This window comes from Sciurus carolinensis, chromosome 4 (assembly GCF_902686445.1).
Source record: "Sciurus carolinensis chromosome 4, mSciCar1.2, whole genome shotgun sequence".
NCBI classification, from domain to species: Eukaryota; Metazoa; Chordata; class Mammalia; order Rodentia; family Sciuridae; genus Sciurus; species Sciurus carolinensis.
In genome coordinates this window covers 176,555,615-176,581,190 of record NC_062216.1, presented here as the reverse complement: position 1 = coordinate 176,581,190, position 25,576 = coordinate 176,555,615, and the positions used below count along the sequence as shown (strand labels likewise).

The 25,576-nt window shown below is 60.0% G+C and overlaps 2 protein-coding genes across 2 annotated transcripts in view; both read right to left on the bottom strand.

Annotated features, from left to right (window-relative positions):
- Positions 1-3,424: 3,424 nt before the first annotated feature.
- Positions 3,425-13,299, bottom strand: Panx2 (pannexin 2). Its single transcript, XM_053743390.1, is given in 16 exon segments — positions 3,425-4,097; positions 4,099-4,199; positions 4,201-4,269; positions 4,271-4,363; positions 4,365-4,381; positions 4,771-4,786; positions 4,788-5,258; positions 5,260-5,397; positions 5,399-5,443; positions 5,445-5,504; positions 5,506-5,650; positions 5,652-5,736; positions 5,739-5,889; positions 5,891-5,964; positions 5,967-6,236; positions 12,721-13,299. Coding segments are annotated over 16 exon segments (2,022 nt in total). The 5' UTR covers positions 12,947-13,299; the 3' UTR covers positions 3,425-4,036.
- Positions 13,300-18,664: 5,365 nt separating this feature from the next.
- Mov10l1 (Mov10 like RISC complex RNA helicase 1) overlaps positions 18,665-25,576 on the bottom strand; it is a 78,174-nt gene continuing 71,262 nt past the window's right edge. Inside the window, exons 23-27 of the mRNA XM_047550097.1 lie at positions 24,840-24,989; positions 20,251-20,358; positions 19,429-19,566; positions 19,200-19,291; positions 18,665-18,921 (exon numbers count right to left, since the gene is read on the bottom strand). Of these exons, the coding sequence (XP_047406053.1) occupies positions 18,912-18,921; positions 19,200-19,291; positions 19,429-19,566; positions 20,251-20,358; positions 24,840-24,989 (498 nt within the window). The 3' untranslated portion in view covers positions 18,665-18,911. The remainder of the gene's footprint in view (positions 18,922-19,199; positions 19,292-19,428; positions 19,567-20,250; positions 20,359-24,839; positions 24,990-25,576) is intronic.

Here is a 25,576-nt window from a genome sequence, read left to right as displayed (position 1 = left end):
ATCACCCTGTCTGCTCTGTACTAGGCTGGGTCTCCTGAAGCAGGCGGGGCTGACGGCCAACACAGGAGGCCATCCTCTTCCCTTATAAGCTATCTGTTCCCCAGGGGCCTGGCCTGGCCCTCCCTGGTGGAAGGACACCAGCTCTAGCTATGAATGGGCAATCTTGTGTTCTCACACCTGCACTCTGCCCTCATTTCTGCCCACCACCCATGTTCACAAGAGAGCAGCAGGTACTGGGGGTGGGCTTGGACTACCAGCCACACTCCACTCATTTACCAGGCACCAGGGTCTGCAGTGTTGAAATTCTTAGCTTTAGGCTGGTGTGGGAAAGGCCGAGGGTTCAGGCCCGCTATCTGGATGGGTGCAGGTTCTCCCCAGAACTCATCCTCTTCAGTAGAACTCGGCACCCTTTGCCCTGCTGCCTCTGCTCAGGGCTGGGAGGGAGGGGCCTGAAGAGGGGAAGGCATTGCTGGAGGAAAGTGCCTGAAACCTTGGCTCCCTGTTGGTGGTGGGAAGTAGAACTGCCTCTGATCTCCCAGTGGGCCTGTGTGCAGTCCATTCTGTGCACAGCTAAGGACCAGAAGCAGGAGAGGAGAGTTGGGGTCTTGGGGGATGCTGGCCATGCTGGCAGGGAAACTGAGCAGACCCTCAACTGGCAGTACCTGGGCCTCCCCATCTCAGGCTGTGCTTGGGAGAATAGCCTAACGGCTTGACCTTTTACAGCTGTTCCTGAGCACGCTGTCTTGGGGCAGGTTCTGTCCCTGACGCTGTGGCTGGCGAGCAGTCAGACCTGAGCCCTCAGCCTGGGTGGCTGTCCAGGGAAGCTCCCTGTTCACCCAGGCACCCAGAAGGAGGGGCTTCTTGAGATAAGTTGTGGAGGGCATAGGAAGGAGACTTGGGGGAGAGGGGTCTACGTGGCCAGAGGAGCAGGGACCAAGACTTGTACCACACCAGAGGGGCCCTGGAGCCCTTAGGAAGAGAAAACAGCCTGGTTTGGAGCTATCTGCAAGTCTGGGGAGGGAAGGCCCTCCTGAGGCCCCGGCCAGCTTTGCAGATGCACACTGCAGAGGGGTTTGGTTTGAAGTGGAACAGGATAAATCAGCCCAACCAGGTGGAAGTAGGAACCTGGGCACAGGCCAGAGGAGGAAGTGCGGGGGGAAGGTTGGGGTCAGCCTTCCTGATGCCCAGGGGCCAGTAGGGACCCTTTCCTTCAGGACTCTGGCCATCTGATTCCGGGAAGACGGGGTGGCCCCCTGGGACACAGTCAGAGGACAGAACTGGTGGGGGAAGACAGCAGCACCCCCAGTACCACACTGACGTGGCTGACCGGGGCCACCTCCCTTGCAAAGGGTCAGGCCTCACACCAAGGGCCATGGGTTTTACAACACAAAACTTCCCAGACAGAACGAGCTCGGAAAATGCTCTGCCAGGCTGTGGCCCAGAGCACTGATGGGCAAAGCAGCTGCCTTGGCCCTGGTCCTAATCAGACTCCTGGGACCTCCGTGTCCACCTGTTCTGTCGACGGCCAGTGATAGTTCCCTTACACGGGCTGGGAAGCAAGGCCCCCCAGGGAAAGTGCAGGAGCTGGACTTGTGGGCTAGCCGCCCAAAACCAGTGGGCTCCCAGATAACTCTGGAACACATCTCCACTCTGAGCAGAGCCTCTGGGGATGCAGGCTGGCAGGGTGGATGTGAGGGCGGACAGGAAGGAGGCCAGCTCAGGTGGGCTTTCTGGAGCCACCCGTTTGCCATTGTGCGGGAGTGCTGGCAAGCGCAGACGGAGCCAAGTGGCCAGGCCCTTGTCTCCCTGCAGGAGCAGGCAGCCTGGAGGGCAGCTGGCCAGGCCAGGCGAAGTGGGCTTTCTGGGGACAGGGTGTGTAAGCCATGCCTTTTATTTTCTGCCTATCTGGGGCTGGGCTGCCCTGGACAGGCTGACCCTCCTAGGGCTGGCTACTTCTAGGGTTGGCCGGCCACGTCATGTCCAAACCACCCAACCTGCACCCCTGTCTGCTTCCCACGTGGGGCCACCACCCGCCTGCCCCATCACCCCAGGGCTACCAGAGACGGCTCTGTGTCCAGCACTTGCTGAAGGTATTCAGACTGGCTGATCCTAAGCCTCCTACGTGCCCCACCTGCTCCTTCCTGTGGAGGCCACAGTGGGGTGCTGCCCACGTCTCCCCCTCACTCCTGTCTGCACCTGACCCTGGTGCTTCCCTGAGTGGCCCTGCATGGCGTGGGGAGCCCCCTCCTCTTGGGTCTGTATTTCAATGGCAGGCCTCTCCTGCTCTGCTGACCTCACCATACCTGAACAGTAACAAGAATCTTAAGACATTTTGAGAATAAAACCTGTATTTTTAAATGAATGTAGCCTCTAGTCTGAGCCTCGTGCCCTTCATGCCTGGGCTTGGGCTGTGGTGGCTGCATACTTGGCCACTGCAGTTGGAGGGTGGACTATCCTGACTCCTGGGGACACTGGGTGTCCAGGGTTGTTCAGAGAGGTGGCCTGGTAGGAAGCTTCCAGGAGGCCTTGGTCAGGTAGCAGGTGGGTGCCCTCTGACCTCAGCAAGCCCACCCCCTTTTTTTTTGGTACTGGGGATCGAACCCAGGGCCTTGTGCTTGCAAGGCAAGCACTCTACCAACTGAGCTATCTCCCCAGCCCAAGCCCACCCTTTTAATCTGGGGCTGAATACCTCCCACTCCCCATGGGTTCCAGCCCAGCTGCACCAGCCACCTGCTTCCAAGGAGCCCTCAGGTCCAACCTGCAGGGCATTCGGCTCCATAGGGCCAGCCTTGTTCCACTGAGCCCTGGACATGAGGTGGCAGATCCCCTGCACGCTGGCCCATGCCAAGGGCCCCTCTTCCTGGAAGCCATCCTGGTCCTGCAGCTCTCTGTTCCTCTGGTGGTACACGTGGCAAACTCCCTGCTTCCAAGCATCTGACCTGGGGCAAGTCTTCCCCCGAGTGTAGGAGCCCTGCTTTGTCCCTGTGCCCAGGGCCTGGGTCCAGGTGGTGTCCGTCCAGGAGTGCCCTCCACATGCTCCTGCCCCCCGAGGCCCCCCATGCAGTGCCCCATGCTCCCCTCCTCAGCTTCTGGGCCCTGCAGGTGCCCCCACGATGATGCGGACAGGCGGTGCGGCAGGGCGGGTGGCGCCAGAGGCAGGGAGGCGACTCGGCAGCAGCTCAGCGGTTATCAGAATAATATTTATTGATATGCTCAGTGCTACCGTGTTGATACTGTCACTGGCCGCGGTGGCTGAGGTAATAGGGACGGGGCCAGCCGCGGCCTGGGCTCCCATGGGCAGCGGCATGGGCCTCGCTGGCCGCTGGGGCCTAGGAGGGGGCGTGGTTATTGCGTAGGAGTCCCTCACTCTCACTGGTGCCCACCTGCCCTGCCCTCCGCTCACACACGGGTGTCCTGGCACACGGGGCGCTCCCTGCACACACTCGCACTCAGGTCCACTCACTCACACACCCGCACTGTTCACACCACCCTCTGCTTCCCACTCACCCCACGTCTCCTGATGATACACAGGCTCATCAGGTACAGCAGTCATAGTAAAATAAGCTGTATGTCAGACTTCGAGGAGAAAGTGCACGTTGATCGGGCCCAAGGCAGCCTGGCTCCCACCGAGGGCATCAGGTGCCTGCAGGGGCAAGCCCCTGAGCCGGGACACCTGGGGAATGGCCCTGCACTTGGGCACCTCCTTCCCCAGTGTCCTCCTGGCTTGCTCTGGAGGCAATGAGCTGTCCCACCACAGCCTTGGCCCACAGCGAAACCGACTAAAAAATAAACTCTTTATCTGGCAGCCCAGCAGCCTGGTGGAGCCGAGGCAGGTGGAGAGGGCACCGCACCTCCTGCCCCGTCCAGCCTGTGCACCTGTGCCCGCTCGAGCCCGCTGGTAGGGTGCTGAGCCCCGCAGCATGCTATGGGAGACTGGGGATGTGGGCTGCACCGGGCGCACAGAGCCCATGTCCACTCAGGGCTGATGTCCCTTGCTCATGCAGAGGGCTTTCAGTGGCCTGGGTGTCTGGTGCCCTCAGAACTCCACAGTACTCACAACTGTTCTTGGCTCGTCGAAGGTGGCGATGAGGATCTGCTGGGTGGGGGATGGTGATGAGGTCTACCATGTCTGGGGGAACGTGGGGACCCCCTTCCTCCTCCGCCCTGGTCTCGTACAGTGTGCTGATGTGGAGAAGGGGTGTGAGTGGCGTTTCGGCTCAGGATGGCAAGGGGGTCGGCCTTGCCCAGGCTGGCTGGTGATAGAGGGCCACGCGGCGGGGGCTGCCGGGGATGAGCAGACATGAAACGGGCCGCCAGAGGGAAGCCCTGCCCGGGCCGGCTCCGCGGGGTAGGGAGCCTCCTTTCTCCGGGAGTGGCGCATCTGCAAACAGCCAGGGTACAGGCACCTCACACTCCAGTCCCACCAGCTGCTGTGCCCCTCCCCCTGCACTCCAGGGCCTGCGGGGGCTCCTGGCTCCAAGGCATCCCAGAGGGGCTGGCCCTCCCCTCCCTGGGCTTCCTGCACCAAGTCTGCACCAGCACGCGTCCCCCAGGAACTGGTGCATTCATCTGCCTGAAGCACCTACTCAGCCAGGGGAGCGAGAGCAGCTTCCGCCGCAGCTAAGCCAGCTGTGCCCTGCTCAGCCCCAGCTGTCCGACCTCGGCCTCCAATGCACTGCTCCCAGCACCCCCCTCCCTCCTAGGCTCCCTGTCCGGGGCTCTGTGGGGGTCCACCCTCCTTTCCCCGCCCAAGACCACTCTGTGCCCTACCTTTGGTGGGTGCCTTCGGCCAGGCCCAGCCCGCACTCCTCTGCCTGGGACAGAAAGCCGCCTTCCTGGCTCCGGGAGGCGGGCAGGGCGGCGGGCACCGTCTCGGGCTTGGCCTTCTTGGTGCCCAGGATATAGGGGTGAAACGTCCAGGGAGAAGTGTCGGGCGTGCTCTTGTCCGGGGCGGGGGGCGGGGCGGGAGCAGGGCCTGCGTCGCCCCCGCCCCCCTTGTAGTGGTGGGCAGCACGTGCGCCGGCGTCCAGCAGCGGGGCGATCAGCGTGTCTGTGGCTGTCTTCCTGCGCACCGGCTTGGGCTTGTCCGCCTTGCTATTCTCCACGCGCATGATGGCCAGCTGCTCTTTGAAGGGCTGCGGCAGCGGGTTGCTGGTGGGGATCCACTTCATCTTCTTGCGAGGCCGCTTGACCACCGGAGGCTCGGCAGAGCCGTCAGGCTCGGCGGGGTTGGCGCTGGGGTCCACCGTCTGGACGCCCAGAGTCGCGCACCGTGGGCGTGGCGTCGTGGTTGGACTGCGCCAGGGCTGCCAGCAGCTGCCGCACCACGTTGTCGTACATGAGGTCGCTCTCGTTGGTGATGAAGTCCAGCCGGTTCAGCGACTTGATGTGGTCGCGGGTTCTCGTTGCAGAACATGGCCAGGATGTTGATGTCACAGAACTGGGGAGCGGCGCCACTGCCGGCGGGTCTTGATGCCCACCTTGTGCAGCTTGTCGAAGATGAAAGTTGCTCTTGCGGAAGATGAAGAGGTGGATGAGGTTGACGAGTATGATGAGGTTCATGAAGCAGAGCAGCACGATGTCCACGCCCGCAATGATCCGCTGCAGCTGCACCGACGGCAGCTTGCAGCTGACGCGCACCGCAGGGCCCCGCCCCGGCCGGCCCGTCAGGGGAGGCGCCCAGCGCGCAGGTGAACTCATTCTGCTTCTGGGTGGCGTAGTAGGTGCACAGGTAGAGATGGGCACCACGCTGAGCAGCAGGATGAGCACGTGCCTCGCCAGGTACAGCTTGGCCAGGAAGTTGCTGCGGCCCCTGCGCTCCAGGTACTTTTCAAACAGGTTCTGCTCGGGGCTCTTCTCCTTCTCGGCGTTCTCGATGATCTCGCGTTTTCTCGCGCTCCGTGATGCCGGGCCCCTTGGACTGGATCTGCTTCTCGAATCTTGGGGGCGCGGCCTCTGCCGCGCGTGGTAGCAGTTGTCAATCTCCTGCAGTAAGAAGTTGAGCTCCGAGGTGAGGCGCGTGGAGGCGAGGAACTCCCAGCCCAGCGCGGGCACGTACATGATGGCGGCGAAAGCCAGCAGGGCGTAGGGCAGGAACTTGTGCTCAAACAGGGAAGGCCACAGGCTGGCGTCCACACCGGGCAGCGCATCCCGCAGCTCCGTCCAGCAGTAGCCGCGGGCGTACAGCGCCTGGTCACGAGTGAAGTTGTGCGGGGTGTAACAGTAAATGGGTTCCTCTGGGGCAGAGAGGAGACAGAGGTGGGACTGGCCCGGTGGATACCAGGGCTTTTGGCGAAGGGCATTGGGACCCACTCCTGCACCAGCTGCTGGCCTCAACTCTACAGCCCTTTCCCACATACCTGCTGGCTTTGTGGAGGGATGCTGTGCCCCTAATGCACCTGCTCCCTACTTCTGATCGCCATCTTACCCAGCATACCCCCAGAAGGTGCTCAGCCAGAGGTGCAGCCCTGCCCACGCCAGCCCCAGGAACTGGCCTGTCATGTATCTTGGTCTCTAATGCCACAAACATCGGTGCACCAGGGGAAACTGAGTCCCAGAGGGAGCCAAGACAGGCCATGCCCCCAGCCCTCTTCCAACCCCAGCCAGCTGAACCCCTGGTCCTGGCTGCTAGCCTCCACAGCGAGGGAGGGCTATCCCCTTTTTGTTGTTTGTACTAGGGGATGTTCTGAACCCAGGGGCACTCAACCCCGGAGGACACCCCCAGCTCTTTTTAATTTGAGGCAGGGTCTCACTAAGTGGCTGAGGCTGGCTTTGAATTTGTGATGGATCCTCTTGCCTCAGTCTCCTGAGTGGCTGCATTACAGGTGTGTGCCACCAAACCTGGTCAGGGGCCTGTCTTTGAATGGGGCAGGTGGTGCCAATGCTCCTACCTGGCCAGAGGCAGCCATGGTGGTCTGACTTCCAAGAAAAATTTACCTGTGACTCCCCTGGGAAAGGACAAGCTGGAAACCCGGCTGCTAGTGGACGCGGTCAGGGAAGGCTCGCCAGCTGGATGCACACTTGCCACTGTGACTACCAAGAAACTCCCAGCTGCAGAGGGATGGTCATCCCTCACCAGCCTGTCTGCCTGGGGACAGCACAGCCTATGGCAACACATCCTCCCAGTGCTGGGCTCTGCATTCTGAGGCTTCCTGGCAGTGGAACCTTGAGGCCCAGAGCCCAAGGGCCCCTGGCTGATGTGTGTTCAGGCTGGCTCCAGCCTCCTCCCTTCTGCACAAAGTGGGCTGGCACCTCAGGCGCCTGAGCACAGCCGCCCACACATGCAGGCCCACTGTGCCTCCGTGGTCTCTCGCCCTCACCGGACATCAGCCCGGGGCAGGCGAGCTCAGAGCCACCGGGTTGTGAGCCTGGCACCCCATGGCAGCCTGTGTGTGCCCAGCCTCCTGACTGCACCCAGAGGAGATGACCCCGGTCCTCTCTGGGAAGTCCCCCATCTACTGCTGCAGCTGTGCAGGGACCCAGAGGGCTGGGAGCAGTGGCTGGCTGCACATCTGGGCATAGAGAACCCATTCTTGCAGGTGCCTCCAGCTCTGGCCTCCACTCAGCAGCAGGTCCCCAGGTCCAGGACCTAGTGCAGAGCCTGTGGCTGCCATCACTCTCACCAGGGGTGTACCTTCCAGTCCTCACCGTAAGGGCCCAGGTGGATCCACCAAGGGTGGCCTCAAAGACAGGGTCCACACTCTATGGGAGGTCCTGGGAGCTGTGGAGAGCTCCGGGAGGGTGGACTGGCCTGAGCGAGCCGTGCTGAGATGGGGTGGGGCCAGGGTTCTGTGAAGCAGCTGCTACCACATCCACACGAGTTGGGACCCGGGCCACAGATAGGCTGCTGAGGAGCCTGGGGCTGTCAGAAACTCTGGTCCCTATTGCCCGAGGCCCCTGGGGACAGATATCCAGACCTAGTAGAGCTGAACTGAGTTCAGAGAAAGCAAACAGGAAAAGGCAGAGGGATCAGTTCCTTTGGTTGAAAAAATACCATTTTATTCCCATTTTTGTCCTTATCGCCAATCCCAGGAGCTGTAGAGAGAGGTAGACACTCCTCTCCCTGGGGCCTGCTCCCATCCTGAGCCCTGCTCATCTCTGCAACTCCAAGCTGGCTGTACTGGTAAGAGGGTAGAGGCCCCAGAACCCAGGCCCAGGCTGTGGGGGACCACAGGGAAATGGGCTCTGGGGTGGGGGTGGCCTGTCCCCCAAGGCTGGCGGGAGTGGTCCTGCCCCCGGGGCAGGGTGTGCAGAGCCTGCCCCCACCGCCCTGTCTGCGGGGGGTGGCAGTGAGGGAGAGGTGAGAGGCCTGCCCAAGGCGTGTGGCACAGCACTTGGGGTCACCCTCCTCTTGGGTGGCCTACAGTGCAGCAGGTACCCAAGGCGTGCAGAGGCAGGGTGAGCAGGTCTACTGTGGACCTGACGCTGGGAAGGCAGCCGGCATGGGGCACAGACGCCCAGCCTGGACAGCAGCTGCCAGAGTCTCAGGGGACCCTCTGGGATCTCCCAGGAGCAGGGTGGCCCCACCGGGCTAGGGATATGCTGGAGACACGGGCCTGGCCCCACCTACACACAGAGCCAGCTCTCCCTTGAGGTCAGCATCTTATGGGCCCTGGCTGCTGGCATCTTTGATGGTCCCTCATGAGGGAACACTGGGCTTCCCACCCAAGTGTTCAACTGACCTGGGGACATGGGGTTAAGGGCACTCCCAGGGACAAAGCAACAGTGTCAGCACACACCCACGTGGCCACTCTTTCCAAGGGGCTCACACTTTGACAGTGTCCTCGCAGACCTCTCCACCCTTCTCAGACTTTGGCCACCCAGGCTGAATAACAGCCCCCAAAGATGTCCCCTGCCTGTGACCGCTGCCACATGTGGTTAAGGACTCTGCTAGAAGTAGGTAGGAACCTTGAAGGTTAGGGGTCTGGGTGGGCATGTGACCCTAAGGACCCCCTGGGGAGGGTGCTGGGGAGGACCAGAGGAGCAGTGAGAGTGGCAGGCCGCAGTTGCTGCTGGCTGGACAGTGGGGACGGGCGGGAGCCAGGGGACGCAGCGCATCTAGCAGCTGGGCAAGGCGGACCAGGCTGTGGCGCCTCAGCCTCGCTGGGACTCCCACAGCAGAACTCAAGACAGCAGGAGTTCTGTTCAGTACTGGTGCCCGGACCAGGGCCTCGCACTGTAGGCAAGTGCTCTGCCACCAGCTGCACCCCAGCCAGTCTCTGCTAGGCTGTTCCAGCACCAGGAACTCAGTGACCCCAGCAACTTCGCAGCAGCCTGAGTGGATGCCCCAGAGTCCATCCCAACACCCCCAAAACAGAACACCTGGGATGCGTGGGGCCCTATAAGGTGGGGCCCCAGTGGGAGGAGAGGGTCCACCCTCAGAGACTGCGGAAGGGAGAGGGCGAGTGGAGGTTACCCTGGAGACCCAGCCCTCTCGAGAGCCTGAGGCAGAGAGGCACCAGCTGCCCGGTGCAGGCCCTGCAGCTCCCTGGTGACTCCTGAAGTGGAAGTCAGAGGGCTGAGAAGAGGACACACCTGAAGAGAGCCCCGCTCCTGGGGTGGACGATTCACCCAGGAGACACTGAGGAACACTGCACAATTGGGCCCTGATTATCTGGCTGTTTTAGGAAGAAGCAGTTGTTGGCCCCCCTCAGGGTCCCAGTAACACCTGAGGAATCTGGTGACCCTCTGCCTGTCCCCTTTCAGTGTGTCTGGGCTCTGTGCCTACCCTGATCCCCCATTCCATGCCGACCCCCATCCAGAGTCCAGGGGTGGGGGTCGGAGGAGGGAGGGTGGGATTCATGGCAGCCCTGGCCCACCACCAGCCGGTCTCCAGGCAGAGGTGTGGGATCTTCCCAAGTCCACCTCTACCTTGAGCTCTGCCCACTGGGGATCATCAGTGTCCCAAAGGAGGGCTCATCCTAACATAGCAGAACCTGTTGCACCGAGGTCCAAGAACCTCCAGGAGGGCATGCCAGGCCCTGGCACTGGTCTGGAGCCAGGCTGATGAGCACTGGCCAAGTGCTACCACATGGTGCCCTGTCCCCACCGCACCCCTACCCGGTGATGGCACAGGCCTACTCTGTGTCCCTCGTGTGCAAACCAGGCACTCAGTGAAGACACAGGTCCCAGCACCCTGGACCTGCTCGCTGGGTCCACGTATATAGTCTGCCTCAGCCAGAAGGGTTGGTGACCACCCACTGAAATCCCAGGCCCAGCGGGGCCAAGGGAGCGGGGTGTGCATCAAGGGCCCTGGGTGCTCACTCCAGCAGCCCTGTACCAGGCTGCTCTGCCTCAGGCTCAGGCAGACAGATGCTGACACAGGGCCAGGATATGGGCTTCCACACCCCCTCCTCAGGGCAATCCCATCGCAGAACCCTGAGCCAGGGTCCCTGGTGCTCGTGTCCAGAGCAGAAGGGGAGTGGTCCTCTAGTAAAGCCGGAGCTTCCCCCACACCTCCACCCCACCCAGCCCCGGGGTTCCCATGAGTGGGCACGGTGCCTTGAAGTCCACCCCGTGGTTGTACCTGGCTCCCACCTGTGCAGTACCCCCATTTCCCTTTTGCCCAGGGTCACCTCTCACCCCAGGAGTTGCATGTGTCTGGGGGTCCTGGACGGTCTCAGGTTCAGTGAGGATCGAGAACTTTGAAGAGCCCCAGAAAGCCTCAAACTGGACCCTGATCAAGGCCAGCAGGAGAAACAGCCAGTGCCCTGTGGGCGAGCGGAAGTCGGGCTGCGGCCCCCATCACCAGGGAAGAACAGCCACGCGCCAGGCTCGTTCTGCTGCTCAAGATCCCTACCTGTCGGTGCTGGAGAGGCACTGGGACCCTGCCCAACACCTGCAGTGGGCCCAGTGGACAGGGGGGAAGGTCCCAGGTGGACATGCGTGTCTGTGCAAATGCAGGGGGTCTGACAGGGCAGACCCTGGGCCAGGGATGCACTTGGAGGCTGCCAACTCCAGGCCCAGCTGGATGTGGGGGTGTGCTGATGCCCCACAGACGCTGAGCTGGGCTCAGCAGTGTCAGAAGGTGGGGCCCCATGCAGAGCACCAGAGGTGGTCGAGTCCATGTGTACGCCCGGGTCTGAGTCTGCCCTGCGTGGGTGGCTCTGACATCCTAGCATCTCACATCTGTGTGCTTTTTGGAAACAGCCTTTGCTGGAGCCACCAAGTGAGATGAAGTCATGGTGCAGCAGGGTGGGTGGCTGGGGGGCTGTGTCCTTACAGCACTCCCCACTGGTCCAGGAGAGAGACCCTGGGCAGATGCCTGGGCGAGGACGGTCACAGAGTCTGGGTGTGGTGGCTACAGGAAGGGAACTCCAGAAGCTGCAATGGCAGGAGCTGTCCTTCCCCAGAGCCCTCAGAGGGAGCCCAGCCCTGCTCACACCTAGAATCTGGATTTCTGGCCTCCAGAACAATGAGATATGGTTTTATGACATCCAGCTGTGTGACCGCAGTGTGACCTGAGACTCCTCAGGGCCTCTGTGCACACTGGGGCATGACCTGAGGTCCCGCTGTGGGCATGTGCACACTGCTTGGGTCTCAGTGTGCTGAGTCCCCGTCCTGCCTGTAGGAACGAACATCTAATCTTGAGTGTCAGAGTCTTTGGACACCAGTGTCCAAGCACAGAGACCAGCGGAGCCTCCTGCACCCGAGTGGGCTTAGGCAGCCTGGACAACAACTACCGTCAGGTCTGGAGTCTAGATGTTAGGGTCTCCTAAAACCTGAGGTATTTCTGGAGGTTGGTAAAGACCCAGGTGTCAAGGCAACACCTGTCCCTGTTGCTCAGTAGAGGACAGAGCCCCTGAGTGGTGCACAGGAACTCCAAGAGCCCCCTCACCATCACACACTGGCACCTCTGGGCCATAAGCACTTCCAGTGGACACCTGGGCTGAGGTCTCCTTGCCTCAATGCCGACCTCTCCATTCCCCCATCCCTGGGGAGGGGTGTGGCCCCAGTTGGTGCGTTGCCCACGCCTCATGGGCTGGCTCACTGCCCTCTGTTCAGGTCACTTTGATAGTGCAACAGGCCCCCTGCACCCCTGTGCACCTCTGAGGGTGACCTGCGGCCCCTGACACTCCCTTACAACATAACCAGATCCTGGTTTTGTTGGTCAGCATCTTATGAGTCCACTCCACCCCAGCCAGCCCCTCCTCTACCAGCAGGGGCCTTCTTATCCCTGGGCAGTCAGCTTAGACCATCCAAGCCTGATGTTGCCTCTGGCCCTCCTTGCCTGGCCTCCTCTGCCACAGACCTTCAGAGGCTCCCTAGGCCTGTACCTGAGGGAACCTGTCAGCTCCTCCGGTTCCTCCACTCTCCCAGCAAGGAACAGGGCCCCACAGACCCCTCCCAGCTGTGTGGGGTCTCCACCACCCCCTTTCCAGGGCTGTCTGTTCTTAACACCTGTAAGATCCTTTTCTGGTGCGCACATGGCCACTTCAACATTTCAGACCCTGCTGTGACGTTCTACAGCCCAGACCCCACGTCCCTTTTACATCCGAGTCCAGCAAGTGAAGGACAGGCCTAGTATCCCCGGGGTTTGAGGCTGAAGGAATGCAAGGTGAAACAACGATAAAACAGAGGAGGGTTCTCAGGGCAGCCCTGCCACACTGCCTGGCCAGGTGGGCGCGGCCTGGCTGGAGCGAGGGCCGGGGCGCGGAGGGGGCGCTGGGAGCACCCAGCGCCCGGACACCTGCGGACGCGCCGCCTCCCGCGCCGCCTCACCTGCGAAGTTCTTGGTGAAGACCAGGGTGACCAGCAGGATGGGCACGAGCACGGTGCCGATGGTGACCACGCGGTCGAACGGCAGTTCCAGCTTGAGCTGCAGCAGCAGCGCGGCCAGCGCGCCCGCCTTGTCGTCCTGCGCGCCCGGCAGGATCAGCTCCCGCAGCTTCTCGCCAGCCAGGAGCGCGGTCGCCATGTCCGCCGACTGCTCCAGGAGGTGGTGCATGGGGGGCGGGGGCGCGGCCCGGCGGGGCGCGGGTGGGGGGTGCGGGCGGGCCCGCGGCGGGAGGGGGCGCGGGGACGCAGCCGGCGCGCGAGCGGGTGGGCGCAGAAGAGGGCGGCCGCAGGCGCCGGGAGACGGGGCAGCCGGGGCTCGGGACGCCGGGACCCGGAGGTCAGCGGGGACGCGGCGCGGGGCTCGGGGGTCCGCCGCCCCGCGGGAGGGGTCGGGCCGCCGGGGCGCAGGGCCGCCGCCGCCCCCGCCGCCGCGCTGCAGCCGGCCCGCGCCCTGCGTCCCTCCCGGGGGCGGCGGCGGCTCTCCAGCCTGGGCCGCGCGGCCGGCTCCCGCCGGGGAGGGGGCTGTTTACCTGCGGCAACTCCGCGGCGTAGCTCCGCCCCCACCCCCCGCCACGTAGATGCGGCGCGGGCGATGACTTTGCAAAAATATTTAAATTTAAAGAACCGAGTTGATAGTGACCGGCCCGTGCGCCTCCGGATGGGCCGAGCCGGGGCTCCCCCGCCTGGGCGGGGGCGGGGGGGCGCGGGCGGAGGCGGGGGGCGCGCGCTGGGCTGCACCGCCGCGCCGCGGGCCCCCAGTCCTGCCGCCTCGGCTCTCCAGCTCCCGGCCGGGAGCGGGGCCCCGCGTTGGTGTTGCGGACACCGGCGGGGAGGCCAGACCGCGCTTCCCCGGCTGGCGCCGGCGTGCGGACACTGCGGGGCGCCCTCCCCGGAGCCCCTTTCCCTCTCGCACGCCCCTCCACGGCAGCCATCGCCCCCGACTCCCGGCCGCCGGGTCCACGGCCGCGTTCCAGCGTCACCCCGCGCGGGGTCCACTTGCTCCTTAGCTCTGCAACTCCGCCTCACCGCGCCATGGGCTCTCGCCAGAGTTCTGGGGCTTTCTTGCCGCTTCCCTGACCCTCATCCGACTCCTGGGGCCATCCAGGCCCGCTGCTCCCCCGGGAGCGACTGACTGCGGGCCCACTTCTGGGTTTAGCTTCAGGCACCAGGGCGGCCCCTCTGCCCTGGCCGCCTGCAGGACTCTCTGGCCCAGATTCTTCCATTGCTGCCTTTTCCCAACGTAATGGTAAATTAGAATAGTGTGCCGGAGTTTTTACGTCCTGCAGAAATCCATCCAGTAGATAGACATCTGGAGCCCCAGCATTCGCGAGCACAAGGCAGCGCCCCCTCGCCCCGCCCCCATGGTCCTGGAGGGAATGTGGGGTGCCCAGCCTGACCAGTTTCTGGACATTCGCCCCTCTCTGCTCCCGAAGGCCCTGGCCTCTGAAGGATGCGCTCCTGCTTCTTCAGATTCTGGTTTTTGCTTTACTCCATGCTGAGTCAGCAGCTTCTAGCACGGCCCCCCAACCCCAGACACCACAGGCTCCCCAGCACAGTCACCCTAAGGTCCTCTGAGGACTCAGGGGTGGGACTGCCACACTTCCTAGCATCCATTCCCAGGTGCAGGGTGTGGTTCTTGTGTTTTTCAGTAGCCCTTTCCTGATTACTGGGGCAATCTGCACAGGGGCTGCTGGAACCCTGACTGTGCCTCCGGGCTCCCTCTTTTTTTGCAGTTCCTGGCTTCCCATACTGTTACCCAGCTGTGCACACCCCCTCATCCTTCTGTCTCTTGGCCTTATCCATCCATGCGGTCTAAATATAGATCCTTAATTTTGATGGGGTCAAAAGCATCTTTTTTAAAAATAAGGTTTGTAGTTTCGGGTTTTCTTTCTGATGTCACAGAGGGATTCTAGTGTCTCCCTAGGGGTGTGGTAGTGTTTCAGTCATTCAGTGACTTTAAAGAATAAGTATTAGAAAACAACTTTGGTTGCATTTTGAGGCAAATCAGTTCATTTGAAGTGGTTTGTAATTTGGAGATTTTAGATGATTCTACTGTAAAATTGCAATCCAAAAAAATCCCATGGAGTATATTGCCAATTTGGTACATAAATTTGTATCTGGAAGAATACTTTCAGGTAGCAGTGCCGCTTCATTTTTCTTAAAATGAGCTAGTTTTCCCAGTGCCAAGGAAGCAAGTATCCTTTCCCAGATCCCTTTCTCAGGCATTGGCCATGCATCCTAGATGGGTCTGTGTTCGTGGTCCAGGTGCTTGGCGCTGCACCTCTGTATAGTGATGACTCAGTAGTGCACCTTAATATGTAGTGAGGAGGCAGGTATCTCCATTGTTCTTTTTTAAATATCCACGTAGGTATGCACAGACTTTTTTTCATATATATTTTAGCATGACTTATTCAAGTTTCTGAAAAATCTAGAACTATAAAAATCTACACTAGAATTGCCTTGAATGCACAGATTGAAGAAAACTGAAATATGTACTGTCATACCATCCGAGGACACAGTAGAGCTTTTGCTTTATTTAGATCTATCTTGTAATGGGATCAAAACTCTTCCTCCATGAAGGTCTCACTGCCCTCGCTCCTTGGGTCATTTCGTAGACCATCAGTCTCTGAGCGGCACCCTGTCCGTCATGCGTTTTGGTGGGTGGTCCTGACTGCTGGATGAGCGCTGCATTTGTTTGTGCCTGGAGCAGCATGTGGAGCACAACGGGTGCTCCGCAGAAATATTGGTAAACGTGTGGCTGGGCTCCTGTGTCCCTAAGAGTTGCTGGATGGTCACCATCTTGCCATTCAGCAGAGGAAGTGTGGCATCTTGGGAAGGGTGCCAAGCTGGAACTCGGGCCTCACCCCTGTGTCTTTGCCTCCACTGCAGCAGCTGCCCTGGAACCTCATTCCCGAGGAGGGGCCTAGGTGGGTGTGTGCAGGAGCACAGCAAAGGGGAGCCACGATCCTGGTGGCACCCTGGGTAGGGGCTCAGGTCCTGCAGAGACCCTGTCAGCACCTTGGATGCCCAGCGTGTCCTTTGTGGTCCTCCCAGGAGAAGGCACAGGGGAGTGAAGAGGGGGTCCATGCCTACATCTCACACTGGGGCAACCCAGACGGGAGGGTGCACTCCCCAGAAGGAACTGCACTGGGGAGGAGCTGATCCTCTCTCTTAGGGATGTTAACCTGCGGCATTGCCCGCAGGTTCCTGGCTGGCTGAGGGAAGAGTATTATAGCAAAACATTCACCCCATCGCTTACTCAGGTGAACAGAGCTTCTCCTTATATCCATGAGGATGGAAATGGAAAACAACGCATGGCAGCTGCCTCATTCCAGCCCCAACAGCCTCCACAAAGTCACAAATACTTGCAAAGAAGCTGGCAGAGCACTGAGTGCTGTGCTTCCAGTTCAGCTTCCATGCTCAGTGACTGGTGAATCTGGCAACATGCACCTTTGCTTCAAAAATATATTTTTAGTTGTAGATGGACACAATATCTTTATTTTTATGTGGTGCTGAGAATTGAACCCAGTGCCCCACATATGGTAGGCAAACAGGAGCACCCTTTTGATTGTGTATTTAGAATTAACTGTAAGAATGACGATCCAGATGGAATTCTTGTTACCATGCTCAGCCTCAGGGTTTCACAAGTTATGACAAATGACATTCACTGTATAAGTGTGTATTGTCTCCAAAAGCAGGAGAGGGCTGGGGTCGTAGCAGTGGTAGAGTGCTTGCCTCGCACATGGGCAAGCACTCTACCACTCAGCACCATCCTCAGCACCACATTAAAAAAAAAAAAGTAAAGATATTATGTCCATCTAAAAAATATTAAAAAAAAAAAAAAAAAAAAAGGAGCGGTGAGCTAAGCCACTGGGCAGGAAAGGCCAGGTTGGGCCCCCAGGTTTTCAACGGCTTGTACGGCACAGGTAAGCGCAGCCTCCCGTGCCCACCCTGCTCACTGTGGAACGCTGTCCACTCTCCACCCTTCAGCCTTCTGCCCTGGCCTCACTGGCGGAGCTTGTCGCCCGTCTTCACACACCTGGGGCTGTGGGCAGCTCAGGAGAGCAGGAGCATATGGTGTCTGTGGTGTCCACAGGTGTCAAAGCATGTTTTCACTGGGACCGGTCATGGGGCGTGGGCTAGGGCCTGAGTTCAAGGAGCAGCAGAGACAGGTGTCTTGTGGGCGATGGTGGCACCTCCGTTCCACCACAAAGGCTGACGGGCTACTGAGATGCCCTAAGATGGCAGTATTTACAAGGCACTGTGAGGGACACCGTTTTTAAAATGAAGAAAAATTTCAGCTAACTTAACAAGCAGGGAGATGCTGTTTTAATCCGGCCGCTCCCGCCTGCTGTCTTGCCCCCAGCACACAGGACACCAAGTCCTCGCAGGGGGCTCCCCTGGTCTCCCACCTCCTTGGTGCTGGCCTGGCCTGTGCCTGCAGAAGCTGTGGGTCTCCGGAGGGGTGGGCACACATGGCCTGGCCTCTCCACGGCAGGCGCGGGTGAAGCCTGGCTGTGTGGGTGGTTCTGGGGTGGAGGGTGAGGGGATGTGCTGGGCGCAGCCCTGGGGAGGAGGTGCTGGAGCCCAGCACTTGCTGGAGGAAGGACAGAGGCATCCATCCCACGCCCCTGGCTTTCCTGGGATACCGGTCACCTCTAAGTGTCGGGCCTGCCCCTGCCCCTGCCTCATTCGCCACACCCCCGCCAACACTGAAGGCCTCCCTGGTGGCTGTCACGCTGATGGGGCTGGAGAAATGTCAGGGGCCATGAAACAGAACAGCAGTGGGGCAGCTGAGCCAGACTACAGACAGCACGAGGGCACCCGAGGCCCCGACGCAGGGTGCTGGCTGCCAAGGGTGGATGGGCTGTGGCTGCCCACGTGTGGCTGACCCTTGGTAGCTGCTGAGTGCAGAAGGGCAGGACTGGGCAGAGGCTCTCGCTGAGCTGCCCTCAGTTCCATCTGGAGGAAGGTCTCTGTTCTCACGGGAAAGGGCACCTCGCCCATGCTGCTCCCTGGGGGTGGGAGGCCCCAGCCATTTCCTCCGTGGGGCTTGTCTCTCAGGCCTCCTGGCCTAAGTGCTCCACCTGGGCAGGGCCAGTCCCTATGGGGAGGACACAATGGGATGGGTGGAGGCTTGTAGAGCAGGGGGTCTATCCGGGGCTCCACACCAGCCTGACCCCGTTGCCCCAGGACCTGGGTGTGGGGCAGTCTCGTCCAGGAGGGAGGGTGTTGCCGGACTGGTGGGCAGGAGGCCCATCAGCCAGACTCCCCGCACCCTCACGAGGCACGGGGCCTGGCACTGCCTCCTCCTGGACCTGGAAAGAGCCCCGCTCCACTGCTGCCATTTCAGCAGCATCCCCTGAGGCAGGCAGAGGGGGACTGAGGCACAGCTGGTGTGGGGCATGCCTGTGTCGGCCTCTCATGGCCAGGGCACGGGGACTCAGTGCCTCTGGAGTGAATACCCACAGGCCGGGCATGGCCCTCCAGGGAACCAGCCACCATGAAGGTGCTGACAGGCTGGTGTCTGTGTGGCACAGGGACTGACCAGCTCTTGGCCAGCAGGACAGGCAGAGGCCCCAGCACAGGCCTGTCCGCTGCACCTTCCAGAAGCACTGGGCCCTGGACATTCTGCCAACACCCCCTCAACCCCAGGAGAAGCCTCACGGACCCTGTGGGCTTTGTGTGACTTTGAGGGGGACGGGTGGCCAGTATATGTATGGCTCAGGCTGGAGCTGCTGGGTCAGCTCAAAGACTGCAGCCAGTGGGAGGCAGAGGCCACAGGAGACTCTCATCACTGACAGGCACGTTTTCAGGTGCAAAGGAGGTCGGGGTCACTGAAGTATTTATTGGGGGTGGGTAGCAGCATTGACTGCTGAGTGGCAGGAACAAGCTGGTGTGGGCCAAGGTCAGTAGCTGGAGCAGGAGCAGCTGCCGTCCACACCAATGCCCACAGCTGCAAGACAAGGGGCCCCAGGAGCCGCGGGACAGGCAGAAACAGGAACACGGCCAGGTAGGGTGTCAGGCCCACAGGGCGAGCTGCACAGTCCCCTGCATGCTGGCTGCTGTACTTCCAGTGGGCCCAGCTCCTCTGTCCAGCAGGTGCTGGCACCGTGGGTCAGGACCTGCCTCCTCTAACCACAGCTGCAGGGAGAAGGAACACGTGGATCTGCTCCCACCCTGGGCTCAGAGCAGCGCCCCCTCCCCAGGGTTTCCATCAGGGCACTCTGTTTACCCGTATTGAGAGGGAAGGCTGATGCCAGCCTGGAAGGTTTAGGAGAGTGGCCACTGCAGCCCGGGGGCCATAGAGAGCTGGGGAAGCAGGTGGCAGGTATGGGTGGGTGTGCAAAGTGAGGGCCAGCAGAAGGGGCAAGGTCATCCTAAAGCCAGCCCACCCTTTCAGAAGCAGCAGGAGCACTCACTGCTGCAAAGCCTGCAGTTCCGGAGGTAGGTCACACCCCGTGTAGACACCGTTCGTAACGCTGTATTCCAGCAGAGCGCCAAAGCAGGGGTCCTATTGAACATAAGGGAGCCCGTGTCTCCTGTGTCCCGCACACACCCCTCGGCTCAGCAGCCACTTCTGGGTGGCCTGGCTCTTCCCAGAGCCCTCCTCCCACAAAAGAGTCACAGTGCCCCGTCCTGTACACGCACTCTGACTAGCACATGCGGGTTCCCCAGCACGATCAGCAAGGCTTTGGGTCTGGTGATTGCAACATTGAACCTTTTTGAGTTGGATAGGAAACCCAAAAAATAGCGATCATCTTCAAACCTATCTTCATTGGACCGTACCTGAAAAACACAAGAGAGGAATAAAAATCGCATTATACATTTTTTGTTTTTGTTTTTTTTAGGCATGAAAAGAACTCTTGACCCGTGCAGATGTGTAGGAAGGGGTCCTACAGGAAGGCTGCACTGCTGGTGGAGAAGCAGGAGCGAGGCCCTCATCACCTTACCGCCAAGTGACAGGAACCCCAGACACTAACAGCCGTCTCTGGGTGGCAGGGTCGAGGTGCTACTCTACAATAAAGTCAGTTTAAAAGTAAAGTATGGGGCTGGGCTTGTGGCTCAGTGGTAGAGCACCTGCCTGGCATGTGTGAGGTCCTGGGTTCAATCCTCAGTACTGCATAAAATAATTACATAAGTAAATAAAGGGTCCACTGACAACTAAAAAATATTTAAAAGAAATAAAGTATGGGGCTTTGAGTCAGATGCAACCCCACAGGCAGGCTGCAGAAGCAGCCATGGCAGGGGCTCCTCTTCAGCTGCCTCTTCCTGCCTCCTGCCTGCCTCTGTACACTTAGCCGTTCCCCCTGGGGACTGCCCTTTACCACTGCTCTGATCTTTGAGTTTGCTAAGAACTTTGCAGTTGGCATGGTGACCTGGGCCTGGCTTGGTGCCTGCGGTTGGCATCTGGCTCTGCTGCTTCTGACCCGCGGCTCTTGCACCCACAGCAGCACAAACAGGGATACCTACCGTCGAAATCACAATGACCAAATATTCTTGCCCTTGAAACTCCTCCACCGATCCAACCTTTATGTCCATCAAATCAACATTTCGTAGAAGAATTTTTATTTTCTCCACCTTTAAAAGAGGTCAAAATATGAAACATAACCCTACAAATCCCATCAGTTCTTTCCTATCACGGTTCACAGGAAACGCTAACCCACCTGCAGTGCTGCTTTCAATCATGCACTGTGTCTGTTTCAATCTCGATGGGGACACAAGGCAGAAGTTTAGATAAACTGCTCGTTATGGGGCTCAGCTGCTTGTGGAACACCTTCCCTCTCCCCAGGAGCACAGTGGTCAAGAAATGCCACTCTCGGTGGCTGTCTGGGCGTGCCATGCCTCAGGCCTCCATCCGGGCCTCCTGGCTGTGCCTGTCTTCTCACTTGCTCACTCTGCCTCCCAGAGTTCTGGCCAGGTTCACTGCTCACCCACGCCTGCTCTCAGGTGGTGCCCAAGCCCGCAGCTGGGCAGCCCCAGGCCAGAGAGAAGTGCAAGTGGCCAGGACTACGGTCCCAGGTGCTGAGATGCTCCAGATGTAGGGCTGGGCCCAGGAGCTCCTCCAGGCCCCTTTTGGGGGACCCACACCCCAAGGGGCTGAGCTCCAGCAAGTGCATCCACCAAAGGAGAGCACGAGAGGTGAGCACGTGAGAAGCAGCCACCCGGCTCCAGGAGCAGACTGGAGCAGACGCTTCAGCAGGACTAGAGATGGCTGAACGCCAAGGCTGCAGCTGGAGGACCCCCTGGAGAGCAGGCGTGGGTGAGCAGTGAACCTGGCCGGAACTCTGGGAGGCAGAGTGAGCACGTGAGAAGACAGGCACAGTCAGGAGGCAGGGATGGAGGCCTGAGGCATGGCACCACCCAGACAGCCACCGAAAGTCACGGAGCCTCTGCACAGAAGCACCCCCAACTGACGGCACAGCCAGGTGCAGCTGGATGGGACCCCTCACTCAGCCCCCAGGGCAGAGCCCAGAACAATGTGGAAAGACGACAAGCTGCAGAAGGACTGGACTCAGATCTGCTTAGGTGGGCATCAGGACAAACGACCGTCAAGGCAAGAGCCAACAAAGGGCTACGCGCAGGGAAAGGTCCTGGAAGGACTGCCCTTCAAGGGCAGCTGATGTCCACCCGGGGCCCCTGCAGGAAGGTCCAGCAGTGGCTGCCTGGGACAGGGAGGCCCTCAACATCCCATGTCGCCCAGCCAGGCCACCTCAGAGCATCACCTCTCTGTCCCTGCAAGCCACGCTGCTCACACAGCCTGAGGGAGAGTGGGTGAGGAGTGCAGGGAGGTGGTGTGGGAGGGCGGCATGGCCCCCAGCCAGCTGCACCTCAGCCACCCACGGGGTCCTTGTGCCTGTGCCCAGACTGGCATCCTAGCCTGCCTGCTAGTCCTGGGCTGCGAAGGTGGCTGGACACAGCAGGACAGCAGACAGCAGGAGAGGAGCCAGTGGCATCCCACAGGAGGTGGTGGGCAGGGACTCAAGCTGGCCCGGCTGCGCTGGAGCAGGGTTGGGCTGGGGGGCTGCAGAGGCCGCCCTACACTTCTAGGGCGGCCCAGCCACTGCTGCCAGCAGGCAGCAGCCTTCACTGACGACCGCTTGCTGTTCCTGCCGGAGGAGTGACTCACTCCTCTCCACCACTCAGAGCTCACAGACCATATGTGCTAGATTCCGTGTGGAACACGGGGTGAGCGGTGGAGGGTGGCCTCGTGCCAGAACTCAAGAGAAACTGCAGTTGAGTGGACAGACCCTGAAGTACACAACTAACCAAGGAGGGCAGCGTGGAAGCCCTGGAAGCCCTGCCTAGCCTGGGGCCAGCCTGGGCTCAAAGCCCATGCCCGAGGGCAGCCTCAGGGTGGGCATGAGCTTCTGGACCAGCGGTGTTGTGAGCTGGTTCTCCTGGACCCTGCTAGTGCATCTGAGGGCTCCAGGGCAAAACCACCACTGGCAGGGTGGCGACAGCTGAGTGCGCCCAAAAGCAACCACACAGCTGGGAAAAACGGACACACCTTGCGGAGCTCTGGAAACCAGCCAGAGGTGCCTAATCTCAGAGGTGCTGATGCCTGAAAACCACCTGTGGGTGAAGGCAGAGGGAGCCTGTGGTGGGCTGTTTTGGGGCTCCTCCATCTGTCTGGGGTGAGGCCAGGCCCAGAGGACTCGGCAGAGCTGGCCTTGCTCCTGAGGTGGGCTGGAGGAGATGCTCCCTGCCCAGGCCTGCCCTGGTGGGGAAAGCTGGGCTGGGAGCCTGAGGCCAGGAGACCCTCAGCCAGCAGAGGGCAGTCTCACTGGCTCCCCGTGGTAAGCACAACTGCTGCCCACTGCTGGTCAACCAGCAAGCTGTGCAGACACACAGCCTAAGGAGAATGAAACAACCGCCACAAGGGCGGGAGGGGCTGGTGGGGCGGGGACATCACAAGCACGTCAGGGGCCGTGGAGCAAAGGAGCCAGCAAAAGCAGATCACGACATGGATCATCTTCAGAGGAAATCAGGCTCCAAAGCTGTAGAATTTTTCTAAAATTCCGTTTTCAACCAAAAATCAAAATGTGCAAAGAATCTGGCATGGGACCCGCACTCAAGAAAAGTATGGCAGGAACTGGGAGTGTCCCCAGGTGATGGCTTAGCAGAATCTTAAGGATGGCACCACACATGGGTCCAGGGAACCACAGGAGACCATGCTAAAACCTCAGGCAAGTATGAGGACCGCGGCGATTCCCAGCAAGGACAGAAACCGTCACAGAACCAGCCAGGACCCTCCGGCTGAGAAGTCGGATTCCTGCGCTGAGGGTCCCTGAGAGGGGCGGCATCAGATTCCAGAGGGCAGAGGAAGAAAGGAGCGAGGGAAACTGCAAGCTGGAGAACAGAGGGAAGACTCGGCAGCACACAGAGCCACAGGGGCCAGCGAGGTGAAGGCCTCCAAGGGGAGCAGAGGGCAGGAATGGGAAGCACGCAGGTGAGACTTCCCCAGCTGGTGAAAACACTGATCTGAAGACCCAAGAAGCTCCACAAACCCTAAGCAGAACACACACCCAGGGATCCACGGCAAGACAGGACAACTCGCCCACACGGAAAACGTGGTCCCAGCAGCCGAGTGGGCTCCCAAGCCAAGAAGGGCACCGCCTGAGCCCTGCACCAGCAAAGTCATGCTGCAGAAGCCAGGGTGGAGGAGGCAGCCTCACACACAGGGCCAGCGGAGTCCTCCCTGGAAGGAACTGGGTAGCCAGGGACTAAGTACTTCACCATCCCACTGCAGATCTCTTACATTTACCCACTTCAAAACAAGCAAGCAAGAAACAGAGAAAGCAGCAAGAGAATCAAGTGAGCAAGTCTGGTCACTTGGCTGGGAAAGGTAAGATATGAAAAATTAACTTAAGGAGTAATCAGGAGCATAAAAATGCTTGAACTCAGAGAGTCCAGCCAGACACGCAGGAGCTGTGAGCAGGCTGTGCAGCACAGCCTGGGCCTGAGGCGAAGCTGGCTGGGGCTCCTGCAGCGGCCTACCTCCTTGAGCCTCATGAGTACTGGGAGGGCTGAGTACTCAGCACGACCCCAGTGCAGAAGGCGACGTCTGAGGGGCTCCGTGCACTCTGACCCTCACCTGCCTGCCTCTCAAGGCCTCCTTCCCAGGCCTTGGTGGTTTGCACCCCACAGGGGCCAGTGCTCAGTGTGAACCTCCATCCACTGCTCCAGGGCAGAGCACACGTGCAGGGAGTTTCTGCTTGTCACACACAAGGAGAACCTTATTGGGTGTTAGGGTTAGATATGAGGTGTTCCAAAAGCTCACATGTGAGGCAATGCAAGAAAGTTTAGAGGTGAAATGACTACATTATGAGAGAGGCAACCTAATCAGTGCATTAATCCACTTGAGTGGATTAACTGGGTGGTGACTGTGGGCAGGTGGGGTGTTGCTTGAGGAGCTGGTCACTGAAGGCATGGCTTTTGGGGATTACACTGTTCCTGGTGAGCAGAGCTTTCTCTGCTTCCTGGTGCCCTGTCCTGAGCTGCTTCCCTCTGCCACACCCTTCCTCCACGATGTGCTGCCTCACCTCGGGCCCAGAGCTGTGGAGTCAGTCAATTATGGACTGACCTCTGAAACTGTGAGCCCCAAATGAACTTTTAATTGTTCTTGTCGGGTCATTTGGTCACAGTGACACAAACACTGACTGCAACCCTGTGTCAGCAATGCCACTCTCATGTTCCTACGCGGAAGAGCCACATGGAATGAGACAGTCTCCTTCTAGGCGCGTGTACCACCCCTTTTGAGAAGCACTACTTGACAGTGGGTTGGTGAGCTTTTCCCTAAAGGGCCGAATATACAGGGTATCCCACAGGTTCTTATGCAAAGTTTTACAATGCGACCATCAGAAATGCAGAAGCCAAGCTCAACTCCCCTGAGCCGGGATGCTGCAGAATGCAGTTTGCCCACCTTTCATCTAGAGCACCACTCCAACGTCCTGCTTCTCTAAAAACCTGCTGCCCTTCAAAATTCGTTTGTTTCTGCCTTCCACGGACTCCACAAACGGAGGCACCTGGGCCACAGTGACCACAGGACAGCGGCATACCTGCTTCCGGTAGGGGGTGATGACACCGATGTCCCTGGCAGACACCTGGCTGGAGACGCTGCGGGCCAGCAAGCAGCAGTAGCGCATGACCTGGACCGCCTCGGCGGGGTTGAACCAGGACGGGCTTCTTCCTTCACGTGCCTCGCTGCCCTGAGGTAAAGAAGAGGGAAGGCTTCATCGACGCAGGCATGTTCACCAAGGGCCCACGACCAAGCAGCCGAGCAGGTGCTACAAAGCACACCCACACTGACAGAAACTCTCTCGCACAGGACCTAAAATCCAGGAGGGCAGGTGTTAGACACTCATGGAATCACCACCACTGGGACTCGCAGGTGGGAGGCCAGGGCAGAACTCCCCGGGGAGCTGCACTGAGGCTGTGCAGTTGCTGGCGAGGGGCTGGCTGTGCTGGGGCCCAGGCAGGGCCTGGCCCTGGAGGGCTCACGCAAAGGGGTGGTACGTCCTCCTAGAAGGAGACTGTCTCATTCCACGTGGCTCTTCTGCGTAGGTACATGAGGGTGGCGTTACTGACACAGGGTTGCCGTCAGTGTTAGCAGCCCACAGAGGGAAACCGGGGAGCCAGCCAGCTGTGGTCAGTCCCAGAGGCCAAGCAGTCTACCAGGAGGAAGGTGCTCACACTCTGCCCACTCCAGCCAGCCCCTGGCTACATGGAGGGCAGCTGTCACTCTATGGATCATTCCCAGGAGACAACAGATGACATTTCTCAATTTGAGAAACTC